Source organism: Cricetulus griseus, chromosome 7 (assembly GCF_003668045.3).
Source record: "Cricetulus griseus strain 17A/GY chromosome 7, alternate assembly CriGri-PICRH-1.0, whole genome shotgun sequence".
Taxonomy (NCBI): Eukaryota; Metazoa; Chordata; class Mammalia; order Rodentia; family Cricetidae; genus Cricetulus; species Cricetulus griseus.
The window spans coordinates 100,262,108-100,288,930 of NC_048600.1; the positions used below are offsets into that span (position 1 = coordinate 100,262,108).

The 26,823-nt window shown below is 42.5% G+C and overlaps 1 protein-coding gene across 1 annotated transcript in view; it reads right to left on the bottom strand.

The window, feature by feature from the left end:
• Positions 1-8,544: 8,544 nt before the first annotated feature.
• The window catches only part of Gdpd1 (glycerophosphodiester phosphodiesterase domain containing 1), a 36,301-nt gene continuing 18,022 nt past the window's right edge, over positions 8,545-26,823 (bottom strand). Inside the window, exons 5-10 of the mRNA XM_027426348.2 lie at positions 20,829-20,947; positions 20,156-20,245; positions 15,930-16,063; positions 11,868-11,927; positions 10,393-10,444; positions 8,545-9,870 (exon numbers count right to left, since the gene is read on the bottom strand). Of these exons, the coding sequence (XP_027282149.1) occupies positions 9,748-9,870; positions 10,393-10,444; positions 11,868-11,927; positions 15,930-16,063; positions 20,156-20,245; positions 20,829-20,947 (578 nt within the window). The 3' untranslated portion in view covers positions 8,545-9,747. The remainder of the gene's footprint in view (positions 9,871-10,392; positions 10,445-11,867; positions 11,928-15,929; positions 16,064-20,155; positions 20,246-20,828; positions 20,948-26,823) is intronic.

A 26,823-nucleotide genomic window follows, 5' to 3' on the forward strand; every position in this document is an offset into this window, starting at 1 on the left:
GAGGAACAGCCTCAATCACTGGGGACTGTAACTTGTGAAACCTAAGCAGACAAACCAACAGAGATATTTCTCACCACCATTCTCCCATTGCTTTCCTAGAAAATCAAATTGACACATGAGTTGAAATGGTCCTGCAGAACTGCTGTGGGCTGGACCTACTTTTCTTTAAGGAAGGAGGATTATGCATGGCCCTGGGAGAAACATGCTGTGCAGGTATCATTAGGTATCATTAGGTATCATCAGGTATCATTAAAGAGATCCTAACAAAAGTTAAAGAAAATCTCATCACTAGGGAGGAGGAAAGAAAACAGAGTTCTAACTGGTATGAACCACTTTCCACCTGGTCACCCTGGCTGACTGCCCTGTTACAAGTTTAATAGGTCCCCTAACCCTCCTGCTGCTTGTTCTACTGTTTGTCCCCGGTGTTATCAACCATTGCACAAATGGTTCAAGATCACATAGGTGCCATCAAGCTCATGACTCTAAGGGCACAATACAACCCCCTATTCAAGCCCCTAGATAATGATCCAATTCAGTCATAGACATGGGGGAGTGAAGGGAGCAGGCAAAAGAACTTTGTCCTAAGTGATGCCATTTTGACTTCAGACTCCATTTTACCTGTACGGTGAAAAAAAAAAAAAGTTCAGGTTCCCAAGCCCTAGAGGAGCTGAGAACTTTCCAATGGCTAATCAACCACCTCAGACAATAAAAATAGTCTGCTATGCCCCTTAGTTCTGTAAAACATTATGGCTGTTCCTAACAACAGAAAGAACAAATGAATCTGATTGGTTGGACTGAAAAGCTCCCATTTTGTGTTAGTTGACAATGATAGAACACACAAAGAAACTCCCTAATTTTCTGATTGGTGAAAATTGTGACTTTACCTTGTCAACAAATATTTGTCAGTTTTGTGCTCATAAACCCTGCTTCTGCTTCTATTCAGGACTGTCAAGAATAGCAAGGCTCCCAAGTCCTTGTCCTCCAGTCCTGATCCATCAATGACCCCACTTATGTGGTGATTTAAGTCTTTAGAACCCGTAAGTGTTGTTTATTTTCTTCCTTGTGGTGCACAATAGTCCAGGTGTAACATTATCACAAAGTAGAGCTCTCTCTCCCACAAATGTCACATGTGACCATATTCTTAGCCTTAGGCTAAGACCTGCTCTACTTAATAACATATTCTGAGAATTTTGTCTCATAGTCAAGAGACCATGAGATCAGTTACAGAAGTGGCTATTAAAGGTCTTCAGATGACCCAAGATAGGTCAGCCTCTTACCTTGCAACACTCCACCTCTCCACAATCATAGTGTATGGTCAGCCATCTACAGAATCTTCAATGCAGATGCATATACAGAGAACACCAGTTCATAATTTTTCCATAATTCAACCCTGCTCCTAGGTTCAAACTCACTTGTTTGTTTGTTTTAGGTGCATGCTTGTTGTTTGCGTGTTTACTTGTTTTTAGGTGCATGCGTGTTTTCCCTGCATGCATGCTTATGCCTGAGAGGATGTCAGATCCCTGAAACTGAAGTTAAATTATGGATGGTTGTGAGCTGCCATGTGGCTGCTGTGAACTAAACCTAGTGAAAGACCTCAGAAGAGGTACTTTCGTAGAAGGAGACCCGCACCCAGGAATCAGCGAAACCACGAACTTTGGATGCAAAAGCAAGAGGTTTTATTGATGGCGCGCGTACCCGGGGACTTAGCTTTTGTTAGGCCAAGCCCCGAGCCAAGGGAGAGGGGTCCTTATATAGCTAAAAGCACAGTGCAGAAGCGAAAAGCATAGTTACAGGGATTCTATTGGACAATTTAATGAGGTACAGAATTATTTTAGGTCAGTATATTCGCAAGGTCTGTACCTGGTACAACAGACCCAATTCCCCCCACCGCGTCCAGATGGCTGACCTTGGGACCGAGGTTCCCCATCGGGCGGGGGCGTGGGGGCGGGGGGGCGCCCTCTCCCCGCTCGGCCCCAGCCCCGGGGCGCGGCGCCAGGCGGGCGGGCCTGGGTCGCGGCCCCGCCTGGGTGAACCGGCTTGGGAGGGAGCCAGCTGCCAGGCGTGTGGGTGCGCGCGTACGGGAGTGTCACCGAGAGAGAACCAGCCAGGGGGCGGGGTCTTTCACTAGATCCTCTGGAAAAGCAGTGCTCTTAACAGCTGAACCTGCTGTCCAGCCCCATCAAGTAACTATTCTTTGAAGCTTCATTTGAATGAAAACATTTAAGAAGATCTCTCCCTTACCAGGAGTCCATGAGCTTGTTTGGTCTTAGCACCCTGGAAATGTCTAAGTAGGTGTCATGTGCAAATGTTACAGCTCTGATAGAAAGGTCTCCTGACAGTCAGAAGCCAAGGAATACCTACAGCTCCAAAGGGAAAGGTATCCCAACATGTGTTACAGCTCTGTTCCAGTGGGGGAAGATTTCCCCAGCCAAGTGTTTTATAATCCTTGCTCTGGGAAAGGTTTCCTAATACAAGTATAACAACTCTGCTCCCGCAGGGGAGGGTTTCCCCAGCCTGCTTTGTGATGTTCTCAAGAAGTGTTACAGCTCTGTTCAGATCCCCTGGGGTGTAACAACTCTGCTCCAGCAGAGGAGAGTTTCCCTAGCCAATATGTTACAATTCTGTCCTGCTCTGCTCTTGCCCTGCTCTGGTGAAATTCTTTACAGCTCTGCTCTGCTAAGGAAAGTTTCCCTGTGGAAATGTAGCAGTTCTGCTCCACTCCAGTGAGAGCTGTTACAGCTCTGATCGGCTCCCGTAAGTTGTTACATCTCTGTTCCTTTCTTCTCCAGGAAAGAAAGTCATTGCAACAAACTTCAATCAAGAGATTTATTGAGAGGAAGGAATCTAAGAGAGTGGCTGCCTCTACCAGGGTGGGAAATGGCAGCTGCAAACTGAACAGATAAAGAACTTACATGGGGTTTCTTAGTGGGTGGAGATTTCCAGGGTGAAGATTTTTCAGGGTGGAAATTGGTAAGATCTCAAGTCCTAAACTTGGGACAAGCTCAGAGATTGGTTGGTTTTTATCCTTGGGGATTGGTTGGTTTTCATGCTCGGGGATTGGTTAGATTTCAAGTCACGAGTTGGTTATGGGTATGTTTCCTTGACTCTGGTCTCAGGGTCAGGGTGTTCTTTCACTGAATCTTTTTACCCTACATCATGGAAAACTCATTGCTATTACAAAATACCTGATGGAAGTGACATAAGGGAAGGATTTATCTTGGTTTAAGGAAAGATACAGTCCATAGTAGCTGAAAGGCATGGTGGTGGAAGTACCCAACAGGCCACAATCATGAATGCTTAGCTAGTTTCCTCCTTTTTCCCTTTTAATTCTATCTGGGACACGAGTCTATGGGATGATGCCACTCACATTAGGGCGAGTCTTCTCATGTTAACATGCTCAGAAGTGTGTCTCCCAGGTGATTCCAAATAGTGTATGGTTGATAATGAAGAGGAACCATCACACCAAGAAAGACATATCAGCATTTCTCTGACACTCTTGGGCATACTAGATTTCCTCTGTGTTGTAGCCATCCCTGGTTGTTGGCTATGAGATCTTTATTTCCAACTTGCCTAGATTTCCTCAGCTTCCAGCTTCAACCTACTCCCATAAATAACCAATCTCCAGATTCCTCCGGCTTTGACTTCTATCCCTGTCTGTTAAAGAATGTGTGTTCCCATTCAAATCTGCACATCTGATCCTACAAAACTACTGTATTTGGAGCCAGAGCCTAAAAGAGGTAACTAAAGCTAAATTAGGTCATAGGGGTGGAGTTCCACCTTGTTTGACACAGGGTCTCTTATTGCTGCCTATGTCAGACTAGCTGGTCCTTGAGCTTCTGGCAATGCTTCTGCCTCAGTTTCTTTTCTCCCTATAGGGTGGCTCTGGGATTACAGATACTCACACTACTATGTCCAGATTTTTGTGGGTTTTGTATTTGTTTTTGTTTTTCTTTGGTTTTGTTTTTTTCCGAGACAGGGTTTCTCTGTGTTGCTTTGGAGGTTGTCCTGGAACTCGCTCTGTAGACAAGGTTGGCCTCGAACTCATAGAGATCCACCTGTCTCTGCCTCCTGAGTGCTGGGATTAAAGGCGTGAGCCACCAACGCCCGGCCTGTGTCCAGTTTTTTCTTGGGTTCTAGGGATCCAAACTCAGGTCATCAGGCATGTACAGCAAGTGCTTTACTATCATAGGACTTTGTCAGGCTTTCTCTTGGGGACTGCCAGTTCCCAAAAAAGGACATGGAGACTTACTAATTATGAAAGCTTGGCCTTTAGCTTAGGCTTATTCCCAATTAACTCTTATAACTCCAATTAACCTGTTTCTATTAATCAATGTTCTGGCATGTGACTTTGTTTACCTTTCTTCAATTCTGTATATCATACTCCCTCCATGTCTTGCTGGCATCTTTCCACCTCTCTTCTTCCCAGAGTTCCTCTCTCTCCCCAGAAATGCTCCCTATTCTCTCCTGCTTAGCTATTGGCCATTCAGCTTTTTATTAAACCAATCACAATGACACATCTTCATACAGTGTAAACAGATACCCTGCAATATTTTACCCACTGAGCCATCTTTCCAGTTTTCTAACAGGGTCTTCCTGAATAGTCCTGGCTGGCCTGGAACTCACTTTGTAGATCAAGCTGGCCTTAAACTTGGGGCTACTGTTATGACTCAACTCCCAAGTACTGAGATTACGGACTTCCACCACCACATCCAAACAGTTGAAATCCTTGTAGAGAAAGGGCATCAAATGTTGCTCCCAGCTCCACTTAATTCAGCTATTTTATCCTCTTGTGTTTGTTCATTTATATACTGATGCAGGGTCTCACTGTGCAGCCTTGGCTGGGCTGGAACTTGCTATAAAGACTCAAGGAATCACCCTGCCTCTGTCTGTGTCTCCCCAGTGCTGGGATTCAAGGCAGCACCATTCTTGTTTTTATCTTTTATCCTCAACCTCTGCACCACCACCCCCAGCCCCACCCCCAGCTATGCAACAGGGCATAATGCTACAGAGGCAAACACACACTCAGCTCTGGATTCCTTTCCTAGCTATAAGCATCAAGAGCAGGTTTTCTTTGAGATGGTTCACAGCTGTAACCCAGGGGCTTGGTGAGGCACACATTCCTCAATCCTTGTTGGAGGCTTTTTTTTTTTTTAACAAATACTTTTTTTTTTTAAAGATTTTATTTATTATGTATACAACATTCTGCTTCCATGTATACCTGCACACCAGAAGAGGGCACCATTACAGATGATGGTGAGCCACCATATGGTTGCTGGGAATTGAACTCAGGACCTCTGGAAGAGCAGTCGGTGGTGCTCTTAACCTCTGAGCCATCTCTCCAGCCCATTGTTGAAGGCTTTATAACCAGGTTAGTCTTAGCTAAAAGGTGAATTGATGCAACCCAGGGTTTGCTGGCGTCACCTTGTTTAGGTCTTTTTCACACATTCACAAGCCTCAGCTTTCAGAACACACTACACTGCTGTCCTTTCAAATGTCCCGGATCTCTCATTTCTTTGAATAAGTGGCCGAGTGTTACCAGCTTCAGTGACAGCCACTCAATACCCTCTTCCCTTTGTAGTTTGGTATCCGTTCCATCAAGGGGAGAAACAAAGACACCAGTCACAGCTGCCTCCTGGGAACCAAATGCTACCATCGTTTCTCAGCTGCTGCCTTCTTCACTCACTGTCAAATCGGGATCTCCTGATAAAACACCTTTTTTTCACTGGTTGAAGACATTGGCTTCCTCCACTTGTTTCCCAGACTACAATTTGTCTGCTTTGAACAGATTCTAAATCTCTGCCTCTCCCTATGCCACACTCCCCCTTCACTCCCTTGGCTCTTCCCTCAGAATCTATTCTCTTCATTTCAGTGATCAACTCTTTCATTTTATTGCTAACAGATGACATCACAGTACAGTTTATTTACGTTTTTCTCAGACAATCTTGCTACTTAGATCAGACTGATCTCTGGCACTTGCCATCTGTCCTAGCTCTCAAGTGCTGAGATGACAGGCATATTCTTCTGTTTTTCCCCTGAATTCATTCTCTCTCTCTCTCCTCTCTCTCCCCCTCTCCCTCCTTCCCTCCCTCTCTCTCTCTGCTTTTTGAGACAGAGTTTTTCTGTGTACCCCTGGTTGTCCTAAACTCTGTAGGCCAGATTGGCCTTAAACTCACAGAAATCCTCCTGCCTCTGCTTCCCGAGTGCTGGGAAGGGTTATTTGTCATCATCATGTCTGGCTTTTGATTTCTTTCTCTTTAATGTTCTGAAATCTGTTGGCATGTGAGAGTTAACAGGACACCAAGAAAGGGAAAGGATTAATACCTCTCCTTTTAAATAATGTTGTAGTTGAATAAATTATACATAATAATTTTAATACATGGATATGTGTATCGATCATATTCACCGTCATCTTTTCTTGTCCCCCTCCCATTCCTGATCATTTCCTTCCTCTTTCCAATTAGTACCCTCCGTGTGTGTGTGTGTGTGTGTGTGTGTGTGTGTGTGTGTGTGTGTGTGTGTCACAGTAGGGTTTGTTTATAGTAAGAAGCACCCTACATGTGGCTACATCACTAAAGAAAATGTCTCTCTCCATCGACCACTGACTGGTATAAATCCTAAGGGAGTGGTGGGGCCGGATGAGTCCCTCTCCTTGCATGACTAAGTGCTGACAGGAGCAGTCTTGCAAAGATAATCACAGCTCCTTCGAGTTCCAGAGTGCAACAGCTGGCTGGGGAGGTGACTCACTGGGTAAAGGTGCTTGCCTCTAGGCCTAATGGCCTGAGTTCAATCCCCTGGACGAGCTGATTACTACAGTTTGTCCTCTGACTTCCACATATACACCAGGCTTCAGGCTTCAAGTAGGGCCACTGATTGAAACACAGTACTCAGGTTTAGTCTTATTTGTGAAAGAGTCATGTAGCCCTGGATTGTCTGGAATGCCCAACCTGAGGTTGGGATGTAAAGCGTGCCACCATGCCCAGCTGGTATTCACACAGCTGTTGGTTATCTCAATTGTAACTCTCACAGTTCGATAGCAAAATTTTTACTCACCGAGCTATCTCCTCAACCCAAAAATCATCTGCTAGCCTAGCATGGTTTAAAAATATTCTTTTTAGATTTATTTATGTATATGAGTATTTTCTCTGCTTGTCCTTATGTGCACCTTGTGCATGTCTGGTGTCTTGGAAGGCCAGAGGAGGGCACTGGGTCCTCTGGAACTGGAGTCATGAACGGTTGTGAGGCACCATGAGGATGCTGGGAACTGAACTCAGGGCTCTCAGCCACTGAGTATCTCTCTAGTCCCTTGAGAATGATTTTCTAAAACATGGCTGTCATTTTGGGTAATTTCTACTGGCTGACACAAAACGTGTGATAGTTTTACAATACAACCTGCTCTGAATCATAATGAAGCAAAATTTAAAAGTAAACCATAGCTGGGTGATGGTGGTGCATGACTTTAATCCCAGCACTTGAGAAACAAAGGCAGTGGATCTCTGTGAGTTCAAGGCCAGCCTGGTCTACAGAGTGAGTTCCAGGATAGCCAGGGCTACACAGAGAAATCCTCTCTGGAAAAACCAAAACAGACAAATGAACCATAAAAAGTAGGATTTAAAAAAAAAAAAATCAGCTTCTGGACCTGGTAGCACAGGCCTGTAACTCCTATAATCCCCAACACTGGGGTGGCTGAGAAAAAAGACTCAAAGTTCAAGCTTAACTGGGCTATAGAGTGAGTTCAGGGTAGCCTGAGTAATTCAGTCACAAAAATAAAATAAAAATAAAACAAAGAGGCACTAGAAATACACTGGCAGACGACTTTGCCTCTCCTGTGTGAGGTCCAGGGTCCAATGTTCAGGATGGGGCATTTGTGGATCAGCCTAGCCTGGTGGTCAAGCCTGGAGTTCCATATCTCAAGAGGCTGGGGCAAGGCCTGTGACATGGCTTAGCAGGTACACGGGACACCCTGAATCTGATCCTTGGAACCTACTTAACGGTGGAAGAACAGAGCCAATTCCACAAAGCTATCCTCTCTGAACATCATATGTGCAGCCATGAGCTCCCACACACATACATCATGCAAATACACAGAGACATACACATACAAAATAAATTTTAAAAAAGAGGTTGAGGTAGGAGCACAAGGCCAGCCTGGGCTGCAAAAATGAGACCTCAGAGATAAATAAGATTAAAATGATCCTGAGAACTAGAATTAAAAATTTATAATACAAAAAAGTAAAAGTCTGCTCCAGTAGACTATCTTGCACAAGTTGCTGTCCAAACGTCAAGAAGTTAACTTCCTAATTTATAGTTCTGTTTTCCTTTATTTTCTTTATGCTAGTGAGAAATTAAGGTTTACTCATTTACTGATTAATTAACTCATTAACTGAAAAAAACCTATGAAACACACTGGAATTACAAGTGTGAAAGAAAATCAAGACTCTCATTTTGTTCTTGGAAAACTTTATTACAGTTTAAACAATACAGCAAAGATGGGAGAGTAAGGCCATTCTTCACAGCTATATGTGGCAAACCCCACACGAGACATAATTTAGGCAAAAAGACATTTATTTATTAGTCTGTATTGTATTTATCTCCCAATCTGAGATCATGGAAAATTAGTCAAAAAGGTTAGAAATAGATTTGCATGAAGTCACATTGGAAAGGAGAGGAAGTGCTATCTAATGTTGGGTAAGTCTGTCGGCAGTATCTAATCCTCAGTAGACTGAGTTCCTGAAGATCAAGTACAGGTGACTCACACTAAAAATACCCACAACGGTGCTGCACTCCCACCAGCTTAATCATTGCTGAATGCGATGTCACTTACAATGTACATGGAGGCTCAAACAGTCAAGTCAAGCCCAAAAGATAAGAACTGTGTATTTCTTTAGAAGAAACATAAAAACATGACTAACTGGATCTTGTCTTAGTTTACAATGAAAAAGTCTATTTTTGAAGACATAGAAAAATAGACACGGTAGCATTGTCACACACCTGAAAAGGACTCCACATAGAATGTCCCCATTAACAACCATAATCTCAAAGTCTGTTTCATCTCACAGAGTTGATTTCTGAGTAAGTAATAGACCTCACTTGAATTTGCCTTCTATCAACAGCACATGCCTTGCTAGTTAACTATTAAACATCTACTTCCAGGTCCTTCTTCCACTTATTTCCCCTTTAACTAAAACACACCTAGACATAACCAGACAATTCAAAAAGGCTGCAATGGCCTTCAATAATTCTCTTCTTTTTATTAAAAAAAAAATGTAAACACAGGGGAGTTCACTATGTAGCTCAGACTGACCTTGAACACATGACCCTCTTACCTCAGCCTCCCAAATGCTGGGATTACAGGCTCGCATCACCATGCCCAACTCAATAATCTTTTACCATAGTTGATCATGTTTTCAGTGAAGGCTAATGCCCAATTCAGTCTCTAGTCTTTGATTTTAGATTCACAATAGTAGAATACTGCATGACATACAGCCATCTTGATCAATGATCTACTTACATCTCATAGCCAGTTATCTGTCAGAACAAGTTACCAATGTAAAATATGCAATATTGTTGAAAATAAATATATAGTAGAGAGAAGTTTCTACATTCCCATACAGGCTTTAAAATGAGGTAATAAAACTTAACTGATTAAACCTTTTTATCATCCTGGAAATCTCAGGAACACAATGGTGACACACCTTTTCTGGAATCTTTTCATGTCATGTCTCCTTTGAGTAATTCTGAGACCCTTTTCTATGCTGGAAAATTATTTAAGAAATGTTTAAGCTTTGTTGGGTAGTCTGTCATCACTCCAGTCGCTCCCAAATCAAAAGCTCTTTTGAACTCATGCTCTTCATTTAAAACCCAAACGTAGACCTGGAAATTGAGGTACAGGAAGCATAAGAAGAGATGTTAAACAGGAAGTGACCTTATGTTTCTCCACTGTGGTCTCAGCACACTTACAATGAACCTTATGAAGGCTGCATTTTAACAAATTATTAAGCTCTTTTATTTTATTTTATTTTATTTTTGGTTTTTCGAGACAGGGTTTCTCTGTGTAGCTTTGGAGCCTATCCTGGCACTCGCTCTGGAGAGCAGGCTGGCCTCGAACTCACAGAGACCCCCCTGCCTCTGCCTCCCGAGTGCTGGGATTAAAGGCATGTGCCCGGCGTAAGCTCTTTTTTTAAAAAAAAAAAAAATTCTATTTCCTCATTAGATATTCACCACCCCTCCACTCTGACTTCAGTTGCCCTCCTTTACATGAGTCTGTAGCTAATAATTTATTACTAATGGCAAGGAAGAGCACAGTTGTAGCATCAAAGTCAGAGCTCAAACAGAGTTAAAAACCCTGCACTTTGGTTTAAATCAAATGGGCGAGTGCTGTTATGCCAGACTTACTTGGATGCCCCGGGCAGTGAGGTGGTCAAATAAAGCTTTCCGCATTAATAAGCTAGAGGGGAGAAAACAGAGCAGATTCAGGCACATCTTGGTCCTCAGGACTAGAATTAACCTTTGTTTTTTCTGTCAGTTCATAGAGTTTAATAATTGCTAGTTTAATCTCAATGCTTCAGCAATACAAGCAAACATCACACGTAATAATGGCTGTTACAAATTAATTTCCTTTCTTTTTTGGACAGTTTCACTATTTAGCCCTAGCTGGCCTAAACTACCTATGTAGACCAGGCTGTCCTATCTAACAGCAGAGATCTATGTGTTTCTGTCTGGATGACTTTTCCTAACTTCTGACTGCTGGCCACCCTAAGCATGCTCTAGGACTGTCCCTGGATGTGCACAAGACCATCCACCTTGCAGCACGTCAGTGCAGTAGAGGCTCCTCACTGTCTGCTGGAACTGGGATGAGAGTAAGAACAAGCTAGAAGCCCCTGTTCCTGTGCCCAACTTTCCAAGTTAAATAAGGCCGGGAATTCAACTTACGTTCTGTGCCATCACAGTTCTATTACATATGTTTTTGTATGTCTATTCATTGTAATTTTCTTTATCTATGAAAAATAATTTTAGATTGCAAATCACTTAAACAAGATGGGAACTAGTTATACTGAAAAATTACAAATAGTCTTTTCTAAAATTTTTATTTTAAATTATGTCTATATGTGTGGTGTCTGCGTAGATAGATATATGTACACATATGAGAGCAGGTGCATGTGGAGGCCAGAAGAGGATATCAGGTCCCTTGGAGCTGGAGTTACAGGCAATTGCAAGCAGCCTAACATGGGTTTTGGAAACCAAACCCTGTGCTCAGGCAGTCTGCACTCTTAACCACTGAACCATCCTTCCAGTGCCTACAGATCAATCCTATTCTTCTTCTTTTTTTTTTTTTTTTTTTTTTTGGTTTTTCGAGACAGGGTTTCTCTGTGGCTTTGGAGGCTGTCCTGGAACTAGCTCTTGTAGACCATGCTGGTCTCGAACTCAGAAATCTGCCTGCCTCTGCCTCCTGAGTGCTGGGATTAAAGGCGTGCACCACCAACACCCAGGTGACAATATCCACTTTTACCACCCTGTATTGCCACACACACTTCTTTTCAGCATGCTGAACTGTGGGTTTGTGGAAACAGCAAGGAAGTAGAAAGGAACGGTTAGTTTTTGCAACCTTGCTAGTAACTAGCTACACAACCTGGAGTAAACCATTTATGTGAACGCACAGACACGTGGTTTTCTTATGAAGGGTGAAGAGATAAGAATTACGGGCTAATTTAAGTTGTAAGAGCTTGTTACTAATAAGCCTTGGCAATAGGCCAAACAGTTTATAATTAATATAAGCCTTTGCATGATTATTTGGGACTGAATGGCTGCAGGATGGGACAGGACAGGAAAATCCATCTACATATAGCCACAGTAATAAGTAAAATACTTACGTATCAGAAAGCCAGACGAGAAACTTGTGACTTTTAGACATAGTGTGTGGTTCTTTTAGTCTAGGAAAATAAAATAAGTATGAATCAGAACACAGGAATGTATCAGTGTGATAGAACAAAACAAATTTAAACTGAAAACAGTGCCTGCAGATAGGATGGGAGGCAGAGGCAGGAGGATGGTTGTGAGTTCACAGTCAGCCTGGTCTTCATAGTGAGTTCCAGGTCAGAGAGAACTACATAGTTTGGTTTTTTCTCAAAAAAACCAAACAACAACAACAACAATAAATAAGTAAATAAATAAAGTTTAAAAATACTTGTCAAGGCTGGGCATTGTTGGTGCACACCTCTAATCCCAGCACTCAGGAGGCAGAGGCAGGCGGATCTCTGTGAGTTCAAGGCCAGCCTGGTCTACAGGGCAAGTGCCAGGATAGGCTCCAAAGCTACACAGAGAAACCCTGTCTCGAAAAACCAAAAAAAAAAAAAAAAAAGTCAAAGGACAAAAAGAATAGAAATTTGGTTCTGTCTCCACTGGCCTTAAACTACCTTTTACTAACACTATACAAAGCTAAGCAAAACTAAAGAAAAATTAATTTCCCAGAGACCTGGTGCCCTAGGCTTATCATATCTTTGGTTAGGAGCATTGGCCAGTCCCACAGGGACCCAGGTTTGGTTCCTGGAACCCATATGGCAGCTCACAACTCTCAGTAGTAATTCCAGTTCCAAGGGATCTGACAGCCTCTTTGGCCTGCACAGGTGCCAGGCACACATGCAGTTCATAGACATATATACAGGTAGAATAGCCATACATTAAAAAAAAAATAAAATTTAAAAACACAACCAAACTGCCCTATGGATTAGCAGCAGTGTGTCTGATGTGGTGGTGCACATCTTTGGTCCCAGAACTAGAGAAAAAGAGATTGGGGGGGGCGGGGTTCTCTGTGAGTTCAAGGCCAGTCTGGTCTATATATGGAGTTCCAGACCTGCCAGAGTTAAGTAGTAAGGTCCTGTCTAAAAATATATATATTTGGGCAAAAGGCAGATGTTTTTGCTGTTGTTTTTTATTTGGATTTGGTTTGCTTTGGGACAGGGTCTTGGCTCTCCTGCCTCATGTCTGAAGTGCTGGGATGACACTTTTTCTTAATGCTGGTTTTGCAGTTTTAATTTCCTTTATGCTTTGCACACCTCCACACCCCACTCTCACTATGGAGCGTAAGCTGGTCTTGAACTTGTGATCTTCATCTTCATCCTTTTGAGGGCTAGCGTTACAGCACTCTGGCTGCCACAGATTTTCTTCCTGCTTCTGTATTTGAAGATTTGGACCCTGAGCTTATCAAATGACCTTTCCTATGGAAACGGTCAACCTGGCACTTAAGCCCCACCCTGAGTGCTTTCTCCCCATCTCTTTAGTTATTATTTTTGCTTTTGCCGTCTTGCAGTTTCTGAGGTCTGAGGCCACACAACCACCTGCCAGGAAATCTCTGCCACACCTCTCTCCTGCCAAGGCTTCTTGGCTGTGCTCTGAATTTGTCATACGTCAAACAGGCTTTTCATGTTCCTCAGTTCTTCATTTCCCGTCTCTTTTCTAATTTCTCCTGCTTATACTGTTGCTCCCTCCTCCCCTCCCCCCTCCCCCCCCCATGTCTCCCATATTGACTAAGATGGCTGAACTCCAAGGATCATCAATCTGTTTCCTACCAGCCTGTAGGTTACTGATGCATCTGGCTTTACATGGGCACACGGGACCTGAACTCAGGTGCTCATGCTTCTGTGGCAGGCACTGAGCCATCACCCTAGCCCCGCTGCATCTCCAGCTCCAATCTTCTTTGTTTTGCTCTGTTGTTGTTTTTCAAGACCTAGTTTCTCTGTGTAGCCCTGGCTGTTCTGGAACTTGCTCTATAGAGCAGGCTGGCCTCGAACCAACAGAGCCATCTCTTTAGACCTTGTAATCACTTCTCAGAGAAAAGACTAAGGCACAGTGTTTCTAGTGTTTCTGCTTCCTATGTTTATATTGTAATGACATTCACTTCCCTAAAGAGTACACTGAGCTGCCAGGCGTTGGTGGCGCACGCCTTTAATCCCAGCACTCGGGAGGCAGAGGCAGGTACATCTCTGTGAGTTCCAGGCCAGCCCGGTCTCCAGAGTGAGTGCCAGGATAGGCTCCAAAGCTACACAGAGAAACCCCGTCTCGAAAAAACAAAAAACAAAAAACAAAAAACAAAACAAAACAAAAAAGAGTACAATGAGCTATCTAGAGGACATGGTACTATAGTTTACGAAGCAAAAAGCTAAACACTTCAGTAATAAATAGTTAGAATTCTTTTAGTATGGCAAATGAAAACAGCTCCTTTGCAGACAAGTGTTTTCTGAGCAGGGTAGGGTGGCACATGCCTGAAATCCCAACACTCTAGAGGCTGGGTCATAGGGTTGCCATGAGTTTAAAGTCACCTGGGATACACTAATAAGTGTGTGTGTGTGTGTGTGTGTGTGTGTGTGTGTGTGTGTGTAAAGGTATTTTCAGTTGTTTGTTTAGGAAATGTTCATGGAGCCTTTTTAATAAATATAATTGAGAGCTGATAAAATAAAAAATTTTGTCACTAAGAATCTCAACAGTGAAAATGGGAACTAATCATAAGAATTCTGAAAATGGGCCCTCAACATGGCTCATCGAGGTGCTTGCTACCAAATCTGATACCCCCCGTGGTAGGAGGAGAGAAGTGATTGCTGATGCTGCCCTCTGACCTCCACATGTGTGCAGTGGTACACTGAGGGTACACGCATGCACACACGCATGCACACACGCATGCACACACACAGTACGTAAATGTAATAAAAACTTGGTTGGGGATTTACGGGGCTGAGGGGGTGGCTCAGACAAGCACGGTGATCTGAGCCTGATCTCCTGCTCCCAAGCTAAAAAATAAACTGGACTTGCTGATGAACACTTTGTAATCCTACTGCAGGGAAGGCGGCATCCCGGCCAACTAGCCTAGAATAATTAATCAGTGAGCCCCAGGTCCCAGTCAGAGCTCCTGTCTCAACAATAGCGTGGACGGCTCCCGAGGAACACACACAAAGAAAATATGATCTAATTATATATAAGAAGCTTTTGATACACGATTCATTGTTCTATGTTGGTGTGTGGGAGACTGAACCCAGGGCTTCACATTTGCTAGCAAGAGCTCAACTACTAAAATATATCCCAAGTCCCACAAACATCTATTAATTTCTTTTAAATGCTGTTAAAATGTATTCTTTGAGAATTCCATACACGTGGTTGATCATATTAATTCCTCACTATTCTTTTTGATCCCCACTCCGTTTGGACCATTTCCTCCTTCCAATAACACCCCGTCTTATGTTTGCGCCCCCTCTCGCTTTAAACTCAGTTTAATTAGGGTTGCTTACAGGAACATGCGTGTGGAGTTACTAGAGCACAGGCAAGGCAGCAGTGACCACATCAGAGGCTGACCCTCTCTCCTCCACAAGCTGTCAACTGCCCATAGCTAGAGGTGGGAAAGTATTTTTTTTTTTTGTATTGTTGATATTTGCTTTAGTCTGTTTTTCTGTAGCTATAATAAAGTATCTGAGGCTGGGTTCTTTACCAAAAAAAAAAAAAAGGGGGGGGATTACTTAGGTAGCAGTTCTAGAAGAGCAAGACCCCAGCACTGGTATTGGTTTGCTTCTTGTGAGGGTTTCAAGGCAGTAGGAAAGCAGTGGGCGCTTGCAGCAGGGAGTGACTTGGATGTGAAAAGCAGCAGAAGAAAACGAAGGGCAAAACCTCATTCTCACAAGAAGGACATTCACCCACTAAATCATCTAATCACCTCCTAGGGACCCTACCACCACTCAGCACAAGAGAGCAAGCCCAAATTTAAATTTAGTGGGGATAAATAAACCACGTGTGAACTACAGCCAAGGCCGAGGTTAGAGCTGGGAGAACCCACCTACTCCCAGCACTTCAATGGCCTTCGTTCACTCCCCAGCACCTAAAGTCAAACCACAGTGATGGGGATGGCCATAAGCATTCAGTATCAGTAACCAGTAAAAAGCATCAGGACTTACTTCAGTATGATAGAAGGCATTGGAATTTCAAAGAACTGTTCTCGAATGGGCACAAAGGGCAAGAGGCCAGTGAAGAAAAGGCCAAGGATGAGTAGGACACGCTGTAGGCTGAAGAGTATAGGGATATCTGAATTCTAAAACACAAACAACGTCTTATGTTACTTTAATAAGCAGGATCATTTTACAAACCTCAGAATATATTTCCCAGACTATATGTTGACACTCTTTCAAACATTCTCTGAATTATGAACATTCATTACAATAACAACTCAGAAATTAGCCAGCCCATAATCAGATAGATGCTTTTGTAACACATGGGTCTCTTGGTTATTGTATGAACAACTAGAGACTAGGAGAAACACCAAAACAACAGCAAAAGAGAGATGATACACGAAATATCTGGTAATCTGACTCCTGCTAAAAATAGCTCACCAGGCAGTGGTGGTGCACACCTTTGATCCCAACATGGAGGAGGCAGAGGCAGGTGGATCTCTGTGAGTTCCAGGCCAGCCTGGTCTACAGAGTGAATTCCAGGGCATCCAGAGCTACATAGACAAACAAAAACAAAAACAAAAACCAAACAAAAGAGTACCTAGAGTGCAAACAGGCACATCGGTACTGTTGCGAATACATCCCTGTTCTGGTCTTTTGTGGATCAAATACAGAACACAGAGTGTGACAGTGCACACCTACACTCCCAGAGCATGGGTGGCCGAGGCAAAGCGACCTCAAGTTTGAGGACAGCCTGGGCTACATAATGAGACCCCCGTTGTAAAATGAATGAATGAATAGAATTTTGTAAATTAGAGCAAGAATCTAATTCTCAGAAATAACTATAGACTCACAGAAAGTTATAAAAATAGTGTGATATATACTTGACATGAGGCTGGACTAGAGGATCAAAGCCAGTTGACACCGATGCATTACTGCTGATTAGATGACAGGCATTATTCAGCTTGCATCATGTTTCCTGTGTGTCATCATTTTAACCTGTTTCTATCTGTGTGTGTATGTGTATGTGCATGTGTTTAAATTCTGTTCCATCCATGTACAAACTCTATAACCACCACAAATAAGATAGAGAATATCCTATTAATACTGTGACCACTCCCTACTCCCTTCAATCCTTGTCTCCTGGCAGCCACCAATCTGAAATTCACATCTACAGTTTTGAGAATGTTATAAATGGAACCACACAGCATATAATCTCTTTTAAAAGGTTTTATTTATTCATTTCTAATTCTGTGTGTGTGTGTGTGTGTGTGTGTGTGTGTGTGTGTGTGTGTGTGTATGCATACATGTTTGTGGTGGCAATACTTGTGTCTGTGTTTGGAGGTTGACCTCTTGTCTATGATAGGGATGCTGGGACTCAAACTAGGGCTTCGAGCTTGAGCAACAAGTGAGCCATCCCTCTGGCCCCAGCATGTAACTTTTAAAAATTTATATTTATTTAGGGTGGGGGTGCACGTGTAGTGGCCAGAGGACAACTTGCAGAAGGTAGTCAATTCTCTCTTCCCACAGTTTGGGCCCTGGGGGTTGAACTCAGGTCATTAGGCCATAAGAGCTTTTACCTGCTGAGTCATCTTCCACCCCATCAGTATGTAACATTTTGAGTGCATGTGTGCATATCTGCGTGTTTGAATCCGAGGCTTTTGAGTATTGCTAGGGACGTGTTCTTCCACTGAGCTACAGTCCCATACCTCTTTTTACTTTTTATTTTGAAACAGGATCTTGCTAAGTTTCCCAGGCTGGCCTTGAATTTACTCTGTAGCCCAAGTTTACCTTGATGTTCTGATCCTCCTGCCTTAGCCTCCAGGGTAGCTGGGGTTACAGGCCTGCATGGCAAGCCTGGGTTAAGGTTGAGTTTTTAGTTTTTCTTACAATAATTTTTTTTGAGACATGGTCTCTCTGTGTAGACCAGGCTGACCTCAAACTGAACACTGCCTGCCTCCATCTCTTGAGCACTGAGATTAAAGGCATGTTACCTCGTTAGCTTTATTTTTATTTTTGTGTATATGCATGCTGTGCACGTGGGTGCTCATGCCACGGTTTACAAATGGCAATCAGAGGACGACTCTGTGTGTCTGTTTCCTCCTTCTACCTTTGCATGGGCCTGGGGATAAATGACTAGGATGAAATTGCTGGTTCATAACGGTAACTGTGCATTTAGTTGTATTTAAAGCAAACCCTCTCCAACTGCTTTAGAAAGTGGTGGTACATTCTCCCACCAGCCACTGAAGACAGACCCAGCTCCCTGGCATTTGTATAACCACTTTCTTATGTGATGATGTAAAAATGGTAGCAGGTCCAGAGAGGCCTCCAGTACATTCTCTCCCTGTGGTGGTAACTCCTTAAAATGTCATTAGACAATGGCCAGCTGTGAGGGGAAAAAAAAAAAAAAAAAAAAAAAAAAAAAAAGATCTACTTTTAAGTTCTTAAGACCTGAAGCTGTATGGTCAACCAATGAGCTCTGTGGTCTCCTTTGTTCACAGTCGACCTTGGGCCCTCACAACCCAGAGCATATAAAGGATACTTACTCAGCCTGGTGGGGCCACAGCTGTACCCTGAGGTGACATGCTAGGCCCTGAATGTTTTTGTTTTTTTCCTGCGGAGAAGGAAGGACTGTCCTAAAAGAGTTCTTTGTGTCTACCTGAGAATTTCTACTTGTGTCATGATATATTCCCCTACACTTTGATACTATTTGTATCCTAAAAAAAGGGGCCTCAGACTTAGGATATAACTCAGTGGAGGCGTGGTATGGACCAGCAAATGTGTCAGGCTTGGTTGAATCCCTGGCACCACAAGTAAATAAATTAATTGTATAAATAAAAATAAAAAGGAATCCTCAGTTCTTAAGACCTTTTTTTTTTTTTTTTTTTGGCATTTGAATTCCAAGTTCTTTGAGCTCATGAAAGTTGCTGGAGGAAATGTGGAAAATCATTTCAAAAACAAAGCAAAGTTTTACAGACACATTTCCAACCACAAGGAAATCTTCAGAGGGTGAATGTCCTGCTGTATGTACCATGCAACACTCATCACCTTGGCTTGAGTTATGTGTGGGAGAGCAAAAAACAACTTGGAAAACAAAATAATTTTGAAATTATCCACACAGAAATTTAATGTGCCAATAAAATAGACATTACAACCCAAAGATTATCTTTTTTTCTTCCTTTGGTTTTTCGAGACAGGGTTTCTCTGTGTAGCTTTGGAGCCTATCCTGGCACTCGCCTGGAGACCTGGCTGGCCTCGAACTCACAGAGATCTGCCTGCCTCTGCCTCCCAATTGCTGGGATTAAAGGCGTGTGCCACCAACACCCGGCAAGATTATCTTTCATGTGTAGTGCATACAACATTGACAGACAAATCTTAGTAGCATGTAACACAGTTCCTCAAACCAGTCTGATTACAACTGTCAATTTCTAAGATGGAAATTTCCTCAACCTCCTGACATGAGACAAAAGCCTGGCAGCCTTTGTCACCCACCAGCAGGCCCCCTGCAGATGGACTAGCTCAAAAAATTCAAGGCCTGATTGGGACATGTCACACAACAGTTTAGGCCCGATCAACCATCCTGTCTGTCTTCAAACTGACCAACTCTAAAGTAGGGGACTGACTCCTTGAAGGCTTTAAAACCCCCAAGCCTTGAGAAACACTGGATCTTCAGCTTTGTGAGCCCCTCCACCTCGACTATGCAGAGCATCTTTTTCTCTGCACACCTACTGTGTGCATGCTTCCTCACCCCCAATAAACACCTTTCTTTAAGTGATGAATCTGTCTTGTTCCCTGGCTACCTGTGGCGCTTCAGGTATTTTCTGTTGTTTTGTTGTTGTTTGTTTGTTTGTTTGTCTGTGGTTTTTTTTGTTTTTTTGAGACAGGGTTTCTCTGTGGCTTTGGAGGCTGTCCTGGAACTAGCTCTTGTAGACCAGGCTGGTCTCGAACTCACAGAGATCTGCCTGCCTTGCTGGGATTAAAGGCGTGCACCACCAATGCCCAGCCTGTTTTTTAATTCTTTAACAGGCAGAGAAAATGAACCCAATCAAGACCCCTAGACCACATTACAACAAACTTAAGCTGCTAGAGGCAGTCCGTCATCTCTATGAGCAACTTCTGTCTCGTTCCTTGCATTTGCACATGAGCTATAAGATAGATGAGTGGGTTTAGCGAACTCCTGCTATAGTGAGTCATACAAACATAGAGGCAGCATCCCGGGTGTTTCTGAAGCTTACCTCTTTGAAACATTTTTCTACAATTTCAGAGCTGGCATTGCCCCACACCGTTAGGTGCTCTCTCTTATACTGCTTCACCAATTCTGAGACCTACGTGTGAAAATTCAAAATTTTATGAATAAGCCTGTAAGTAAATCCACCTGTACTGTTTTACTTTGAAAATGGGTGACAATCAATTATCTGCCAATAGATAGCATAAAAACTGTGGAAAAGCTGGTAAGTAAATAGAGATTATTTTATGAAATGTGAGATTATTTACATTTACCACTCTAAAATGCATTCGACCATGACTACTCAATAATTCATAAAATTAGAATCTGACTACTTAGTAACCAACCACGAATGAAACAACTTAAAACTAGTAGTCAATTATAGCAATGTCAGGATGACTACAGCCTGAGAAAGCTCACTTTTTATCCAGGACCAGGATAAGCTAACTTGCTCTGGAAATAGAACATAGGAACATTTTCTACGGTGACCTTTATGGAGCATTACTTTAAACAATGCTGAGTCTCAGTGTATCTGGTTTCCTTGATCACTATCAGTCTCTCACCCATTTCAGCCTTGTTTAGTTTTTGAAATCAAATGACGCTGATCCCCAGAATATGGCACTTCCTCCCACACTATCAATCTGTCACCTACCCTGACCTTACTGAGGCAATGACCCACATACCTTCCGAATTAGCACATTGTTGTTGACTTTGATATCGATGTTAATGGGGGTCTCAGGAAAGGCTTCAAACACTTCCTTTAGCAATGGAATTCGGGTATCTTTTCCTTCACTCTTGCTTGCTGAGGAAAATAAGATTTTTAAAAGGTAACTTGCATTCTTAAAGGATTTAACTTTTACTTCTTTATAGTACATGTGCATTACAGGGCAATGGTAGAAAGGAAAGTCACATGAAATGCAGTGACTCAGACATGCCATCATGAGGGCTTCATCGTTTCCTTCTTTCCCTGTGCATTCTTTGACACGGCTACAATACAGTTGTGCCCTTTGGGTTTTAGCCTGTTATTTTTATGTCCATAAAAATCTTTTATGTTATACATTTATAATTTTGATTTCAATTTATCTTATTTTTGTTCTTGCTTTTCAAGACAAGGTTTTTCGGTTAGCCCTGGCTGTCCTGGAGCTCACTCTGTAGACCAGGCTGACTTCAAATTCTCAGAGATCTGCCTGCTCTGTCTCAAGTGCTGAGAATAAAGGCATATGCTGCCATGCCCAACTGTGATTTCAAGATTTTTAGGTTTTCAAGATAACTAGAGTCGCATGAAGATTGTAAGAAATAATACACAGACCTATGCATTCTTTGTCCAGATTTCCCAATGGCAACATCTTGAAAAAACACATACCATATCACACTCAAAATACTGACATTGACATAACCCACTGATACTATTTTCTCACGGGTTTATTTCTTGACTTTTGTTTTTATGCTGCTTGGGATAAATCCAGGGTCTCACACATTATAGGTGGCATTCTACCACTGAGCCACATATATTCTACTGGTTTTTAAATTTTTCTTTGTTTTTGGTTTTTGAGACAGTATCTCATGTAGCCCACCAAGGCCTTGAATTCACTACACAGGGGTAGCTGGCCTTGAATGACTGATCCTTCTGCCTCCACCTCCCAAGGGTTAGGATTACACACATATGTGACTTCATTCAGCCAGCCATTTATATTATGAAGATGTTTAAAGGTTTCAAAATATTCCACTGAGTAGCTATGCAACTCTCTATGTAAACCAGGCTGGACTTAAACTCAAGAGATCTGCCTGTTTCTGCGTCCCTAGTACTGGGATTAAAGATGTGTGCTACCATGCCCAGCTAATTATCTTAATTTAACCATTCATTAGTTGAGACTGTTTTGTTATGAGATTATCATTGAAGTTTTTAGAGACATGAGATTAATTTTCAGGCAAAACAAGTACACTAATCCAAAAACTTGTTTAATTATTTAAAAGTAAAATTTTAAAGAAAGACTTATTTATGGAGATGGAGAGATGGCTAGCGCAGCAGTTAAGAGCACATACAGTTCTTCCAAAGGACTAGAATTCAGTTCCTGGTACCCACATTGGGTGACTTACACTACCTGTAACTTCAGCTCCATGTACTCATGTGCATATGTTTACACAACACACACTTAAAAATAATACAAATAAATATTTTTAAAGACGTATTCAGGGACTGAAGAGACTGCTCAGCAGTTAAGAGCACTGGCTGCTCATTCCAGAGGATCCAGGGTCTAATTCCCAGCACCCACATGGAAGCTCACACCTGTCTGTAACTCCAGTTCCAGGGCTTGTGACACCCTCACACAGACTTACATGCAAGCAAAAAACAAACAAACAAAAATGAACATAAAATAAAATTTTAAAAAGATGTATTCATTTTATTTTATGTATATGGGCATTTTGCCTGCATGTTTGTATGTACACCAAGTGTGTGCCTGGTGCCCACGAAGGCCAGAAGACGCTGTATGATACACTGGAACTGGAGTTATGGATGGTTTGTAGTCATCATATGGGTGCTGGGAACGGAATCTGCAAGAGCAGCAAACTATCTCTCCAGCCCATATCTGTCAAATTAGTTGCCACCAGTTAGCCAAGGGAAATCAGGGAGGTTTGTCAGAAGAAACAGAAAAAGGCAAATGAGAAGGAGGAACCTGCAGCTTTGTGTCTAACCCTCTTGCCCTTTGCCTCTGTGCCTGGAGCCAGTCCCCACTGTTTTTATGCTGTTTTTATGGGTGAATAGTGCTCACAGGTCCCAGCACCAATCCTTTCCCTGATTGCAGTGGGTCCCTTTTGTACTTTGTCCCCTTCAAGTAACCACCCCCACCCTCCCAGGCACTCTTGGGGGGAGATGTGGGGGTTAGCCCTCCCCTGTGTTTTTATTCCTGTGAGGCACACTCCAAAGTAGCTTTGTAATTTTTTTTAAAAATGACTTTTAGATGTACTCTTTATGTGTACTAGTGTTTTTCCTGCATATGTACATGCTCCACATGCATGTCCAGTGCCCTTGGAGGTCATAGGCTACCTGACCTTCTGAAACTGGAGTTACAGACAATTGCAAGCCACCAAATAGAACTCTGGTCTTCTTCATGGGCACCATGAAGCTAAGCCATCTCTTCAGCCCCTCAGCTGTTTTTTGTTTTGTTTTGTTTTTTAAATTCAGTTTCTCAGTTGTGCTAGTCATATCTCAAATTCAACAAACATGTGTGGCTATTGGCTGTCTCATATCACAACACAGAAATACAGAATGTTCCAGTCACTGCAGAAGTTCTATTTGGACAGCGATATTCTAGTTTGGTAAAATAACTGTTTTCTTCTAATTATGGAAAACCCACATTCAAATGAATTGCTATCATATCTAAGTAAGATATAATCAAGGGACACGGAAAATGGTCCAACAGACAAAACTAACTTTAGACAAACAAATGATACACAGAGCTAGACATCATGCACATCCCAGCACTCAGGGGACTGAGGGAGGAAGATCTTGTTTCAAGTAAGTCTGGGCTGTACAGAGAAACCAAAAAGCCAGGAGCCGGTGAAATGGCCCAGCAGGGTTTAAAACCTTGGCTGGTTGCTTGCTATGTAGACCAGGCTCAGAGACCAACCTACCTCTTCCTGGCCCAAACTTTCAATATTCTAAAATTAATTATGAGTCAAATGCAATGTAAATAAAAGGTTTTTTTTTTGTTTTGGGTTTGTTTGTTTGTTTTTCTTGATGTTGGCGGACCAACTCTTTAATCCCAGCACCAAGGAGGCAGAGACAAGTGAATCTCTATGAGTCTGAAGCCAACCTGGATTGGACAAGTAAGACCTTGTCTCAATTTTTTTTTTTTTAACACCAGGCAGTGGTGGCACAAACCTTTATTAATCCCAGCACTTGGGAGGCAGAGGCAGGTGGATCTCTGTGAGTTCACCTTATCTACAGTTCCAGGAACAGTCAAAGCTACACAGAGAAACCCTGTCTGGAAAAATGAAAAAAAAAAAAAAAAGAAAGAAACAAAAAACAAAATAACAACAACAAAAAATCTTCACAGTTGTCTGAAACCGGAGTAACTGCCATTATTTTCTGACAAGTCAGGGGGACTGCTCAGAGGGAGAGGACAGTCTATTTGAGCACTGGCCAGGTAAGGTGGAAACAGTATCACATTCTAGCTCAGTCATTTACTTGTTACATGACCTTGATCAAGTTAATCTCCTCTGTGACTTTAGTTTCCTTCTCTGTAGGGGAGAGGTTTAGATGGCCTTAGAGGTCTCTCCTCATTCACAACTTCAAGACTTTATGAGGAGACAAAAAATCAGAGACAAAATGAAAGGTTCTTTTTATTTATTTATTTATTTATTTATTTATTTATTTATTTATTTTTTCAGAACAGGGTCTCATGTAATTCAGGCTGGTCTCCAACTCACTAGGTAGCCATGGATAGCACTGAATTTGTGGTCTTCCTCCTCCCACTCCCAGTGCTGGGATTATAAACCTGTATCCTTACACTGAGTTCATTCAGTGCTGGGCAAGCGCTCTACAGGCTGAGTGAAATTCTTAGTCAAAAAGGGTTTTGTTTTGTTGTTTTGTTTTGTTTTTTTGTCTTTAAAAGAATCTTTTAAGGCATGTGGAGACTTGCCAGGGGTCATGGTGCACACCTTTAATTCCAGCACTCCAGAGGCAGAGGCAGAGGCAGGTGAAACTGTGAATGTGCAAATGCCTGGTCTACATAGTGAGTTCCAGGCCAGATGATAATGATAATGATTATAATAATAATAAATTCAGGGGGTTGGCTGTGCTCTATAGAGGAAAAGAATAGTGAAAACATTCAAATTCATTTTCAGCACTTAAAACTGAACAGAGCTGCTGGGCTTGGTGGCCCAGCCTAATCTACAGAGGAAGTTCCAGGAGCTGTTACACAGAGAAACCCTGTCTCAAACACACACACACACACACACACACACACACACACACACACACACACTTAGGTGAAGACAAATCCAACACACATTAGCTTGAAACATGCCTGCCAAACAGATGACTTTCATTTTTATTTGATTATTATTTTTTAATCTATCTGTATGTTGGTGTGTCTGTGTGCACCTGTGTGTTTCTGTGGGTACTGAAGGAGGCAGAAGAGGCATTAAATCCCCTGAAGCTAGAGGCAAGCAGCTATGAGCAAATCAATGTGAGTGTTGGGACCCAAACTCAGTTCCTCTTGGAGGAACAGCAATCACTCTTAACCACTAAGCTATCTCTCCAGGCCTTTATTTTTATTTTTTGAAAAAGGCAGCCCTAGCTGGCCTAGAATTCACAGAGATCTGCCTGCCTCAGCTTCCCAAGTGCTGGGATACCTCCCCATATCCAGTGCCTTTTCATTATTTTCCCTGACTTTTATTTACCTTTCTTTCTTTTCTCCCCTGAGCCTACCCTTTGGTGTTTAATCTAAAGAATATTTTAAAATTTAAATTTATGCACGTGTGAATGCCTGAGTGTGTGTGTGTGTGTGTGTGTGTGTGTGTGTGTGTGTGTGTGTGTACACACATTTGTGCAAGAGTCTTTGGAAGTCAGAAGAGGGCATCATATCCTCTGGAATTGGCATTGTAAGCAACCATGTGGGTGCTAGGAACTGAACCCAGGTTCTCTGCAAGAGCTTCAAGGACTCTTAATTGCTGAGCCATATCTCCAGCCCCAACCTTTGTTAAAGTTAAGAGAAGTCTCACTTTGTACTCCAATCTGGCCTTGTATTTGTGGCGATCCTCCTGCCTCAACCTCCGGTTCTGGGATTACAGGTAACAACCATCACACCAGGCCTTCAATTCTAGCCCAACAAGTAGTCTACCACTGAGTTACATCTCCAGCCCGATACTGGGTAATTGAAAATCTATCTCATGTGGTATTCACAGTATTTTAAAAATGGATATGAGGGCTGGAGAGATGGCTCAGAGGTTAAGAGCACTGACTGCTCTTCCTGAGGTCTTGAGTTCAATTCCCAGCAACCACATGGTGGCTCACAACCATCCGTTATGAGATCTGGTGCCCTCTTCTGGTGGCACCATGGAAGCAGAATGTTGTATACATAATAAATAAATAAAATCTTTTAAAAAAATGGATATGAATAAATTCCTTAGAGCCTGTGAGATGGGCTCAGTGGGTAGAAGTGTCTGCCACCAAGCCTGATGGCCTGAGTTCAATACCTACATGATGAAAGGAGAGAGTCAACTCGCACAGGTTATCTTCAGATCTCCAAATGTACATCATGACAAGCTTATACACAAACACACACACACACACACAAATTAATAAGATTTAAAAATCTCTCATAATAACAGGGTGACTCACAGCCTATATATAGATCACATACAATATATTTAAATGATATAACTGACAAGGAGTTAATATTCACAGTATAAAGGGACTCCAAAGCTGGGCCTGGTGAAGCAGAGAGGAAAGGAAGATCTTCAGTTTGAGGCTGGTTTTGGCTACACAGTGAATCCCAGGTCAACCTGGGTTACATAGCAAGACTGTCTCTGTGGGCTGTTGAGTGACTCTATGGGCAAAGGCAATTACCACTAAACCTGATGACCTGAGTTTGAACCCCAGAACCCACAAGGTGCCAAGGAAGAACCAAACAACTTCTTCAATTGTCCTCTCAAGTCTACAAGCTCACCATG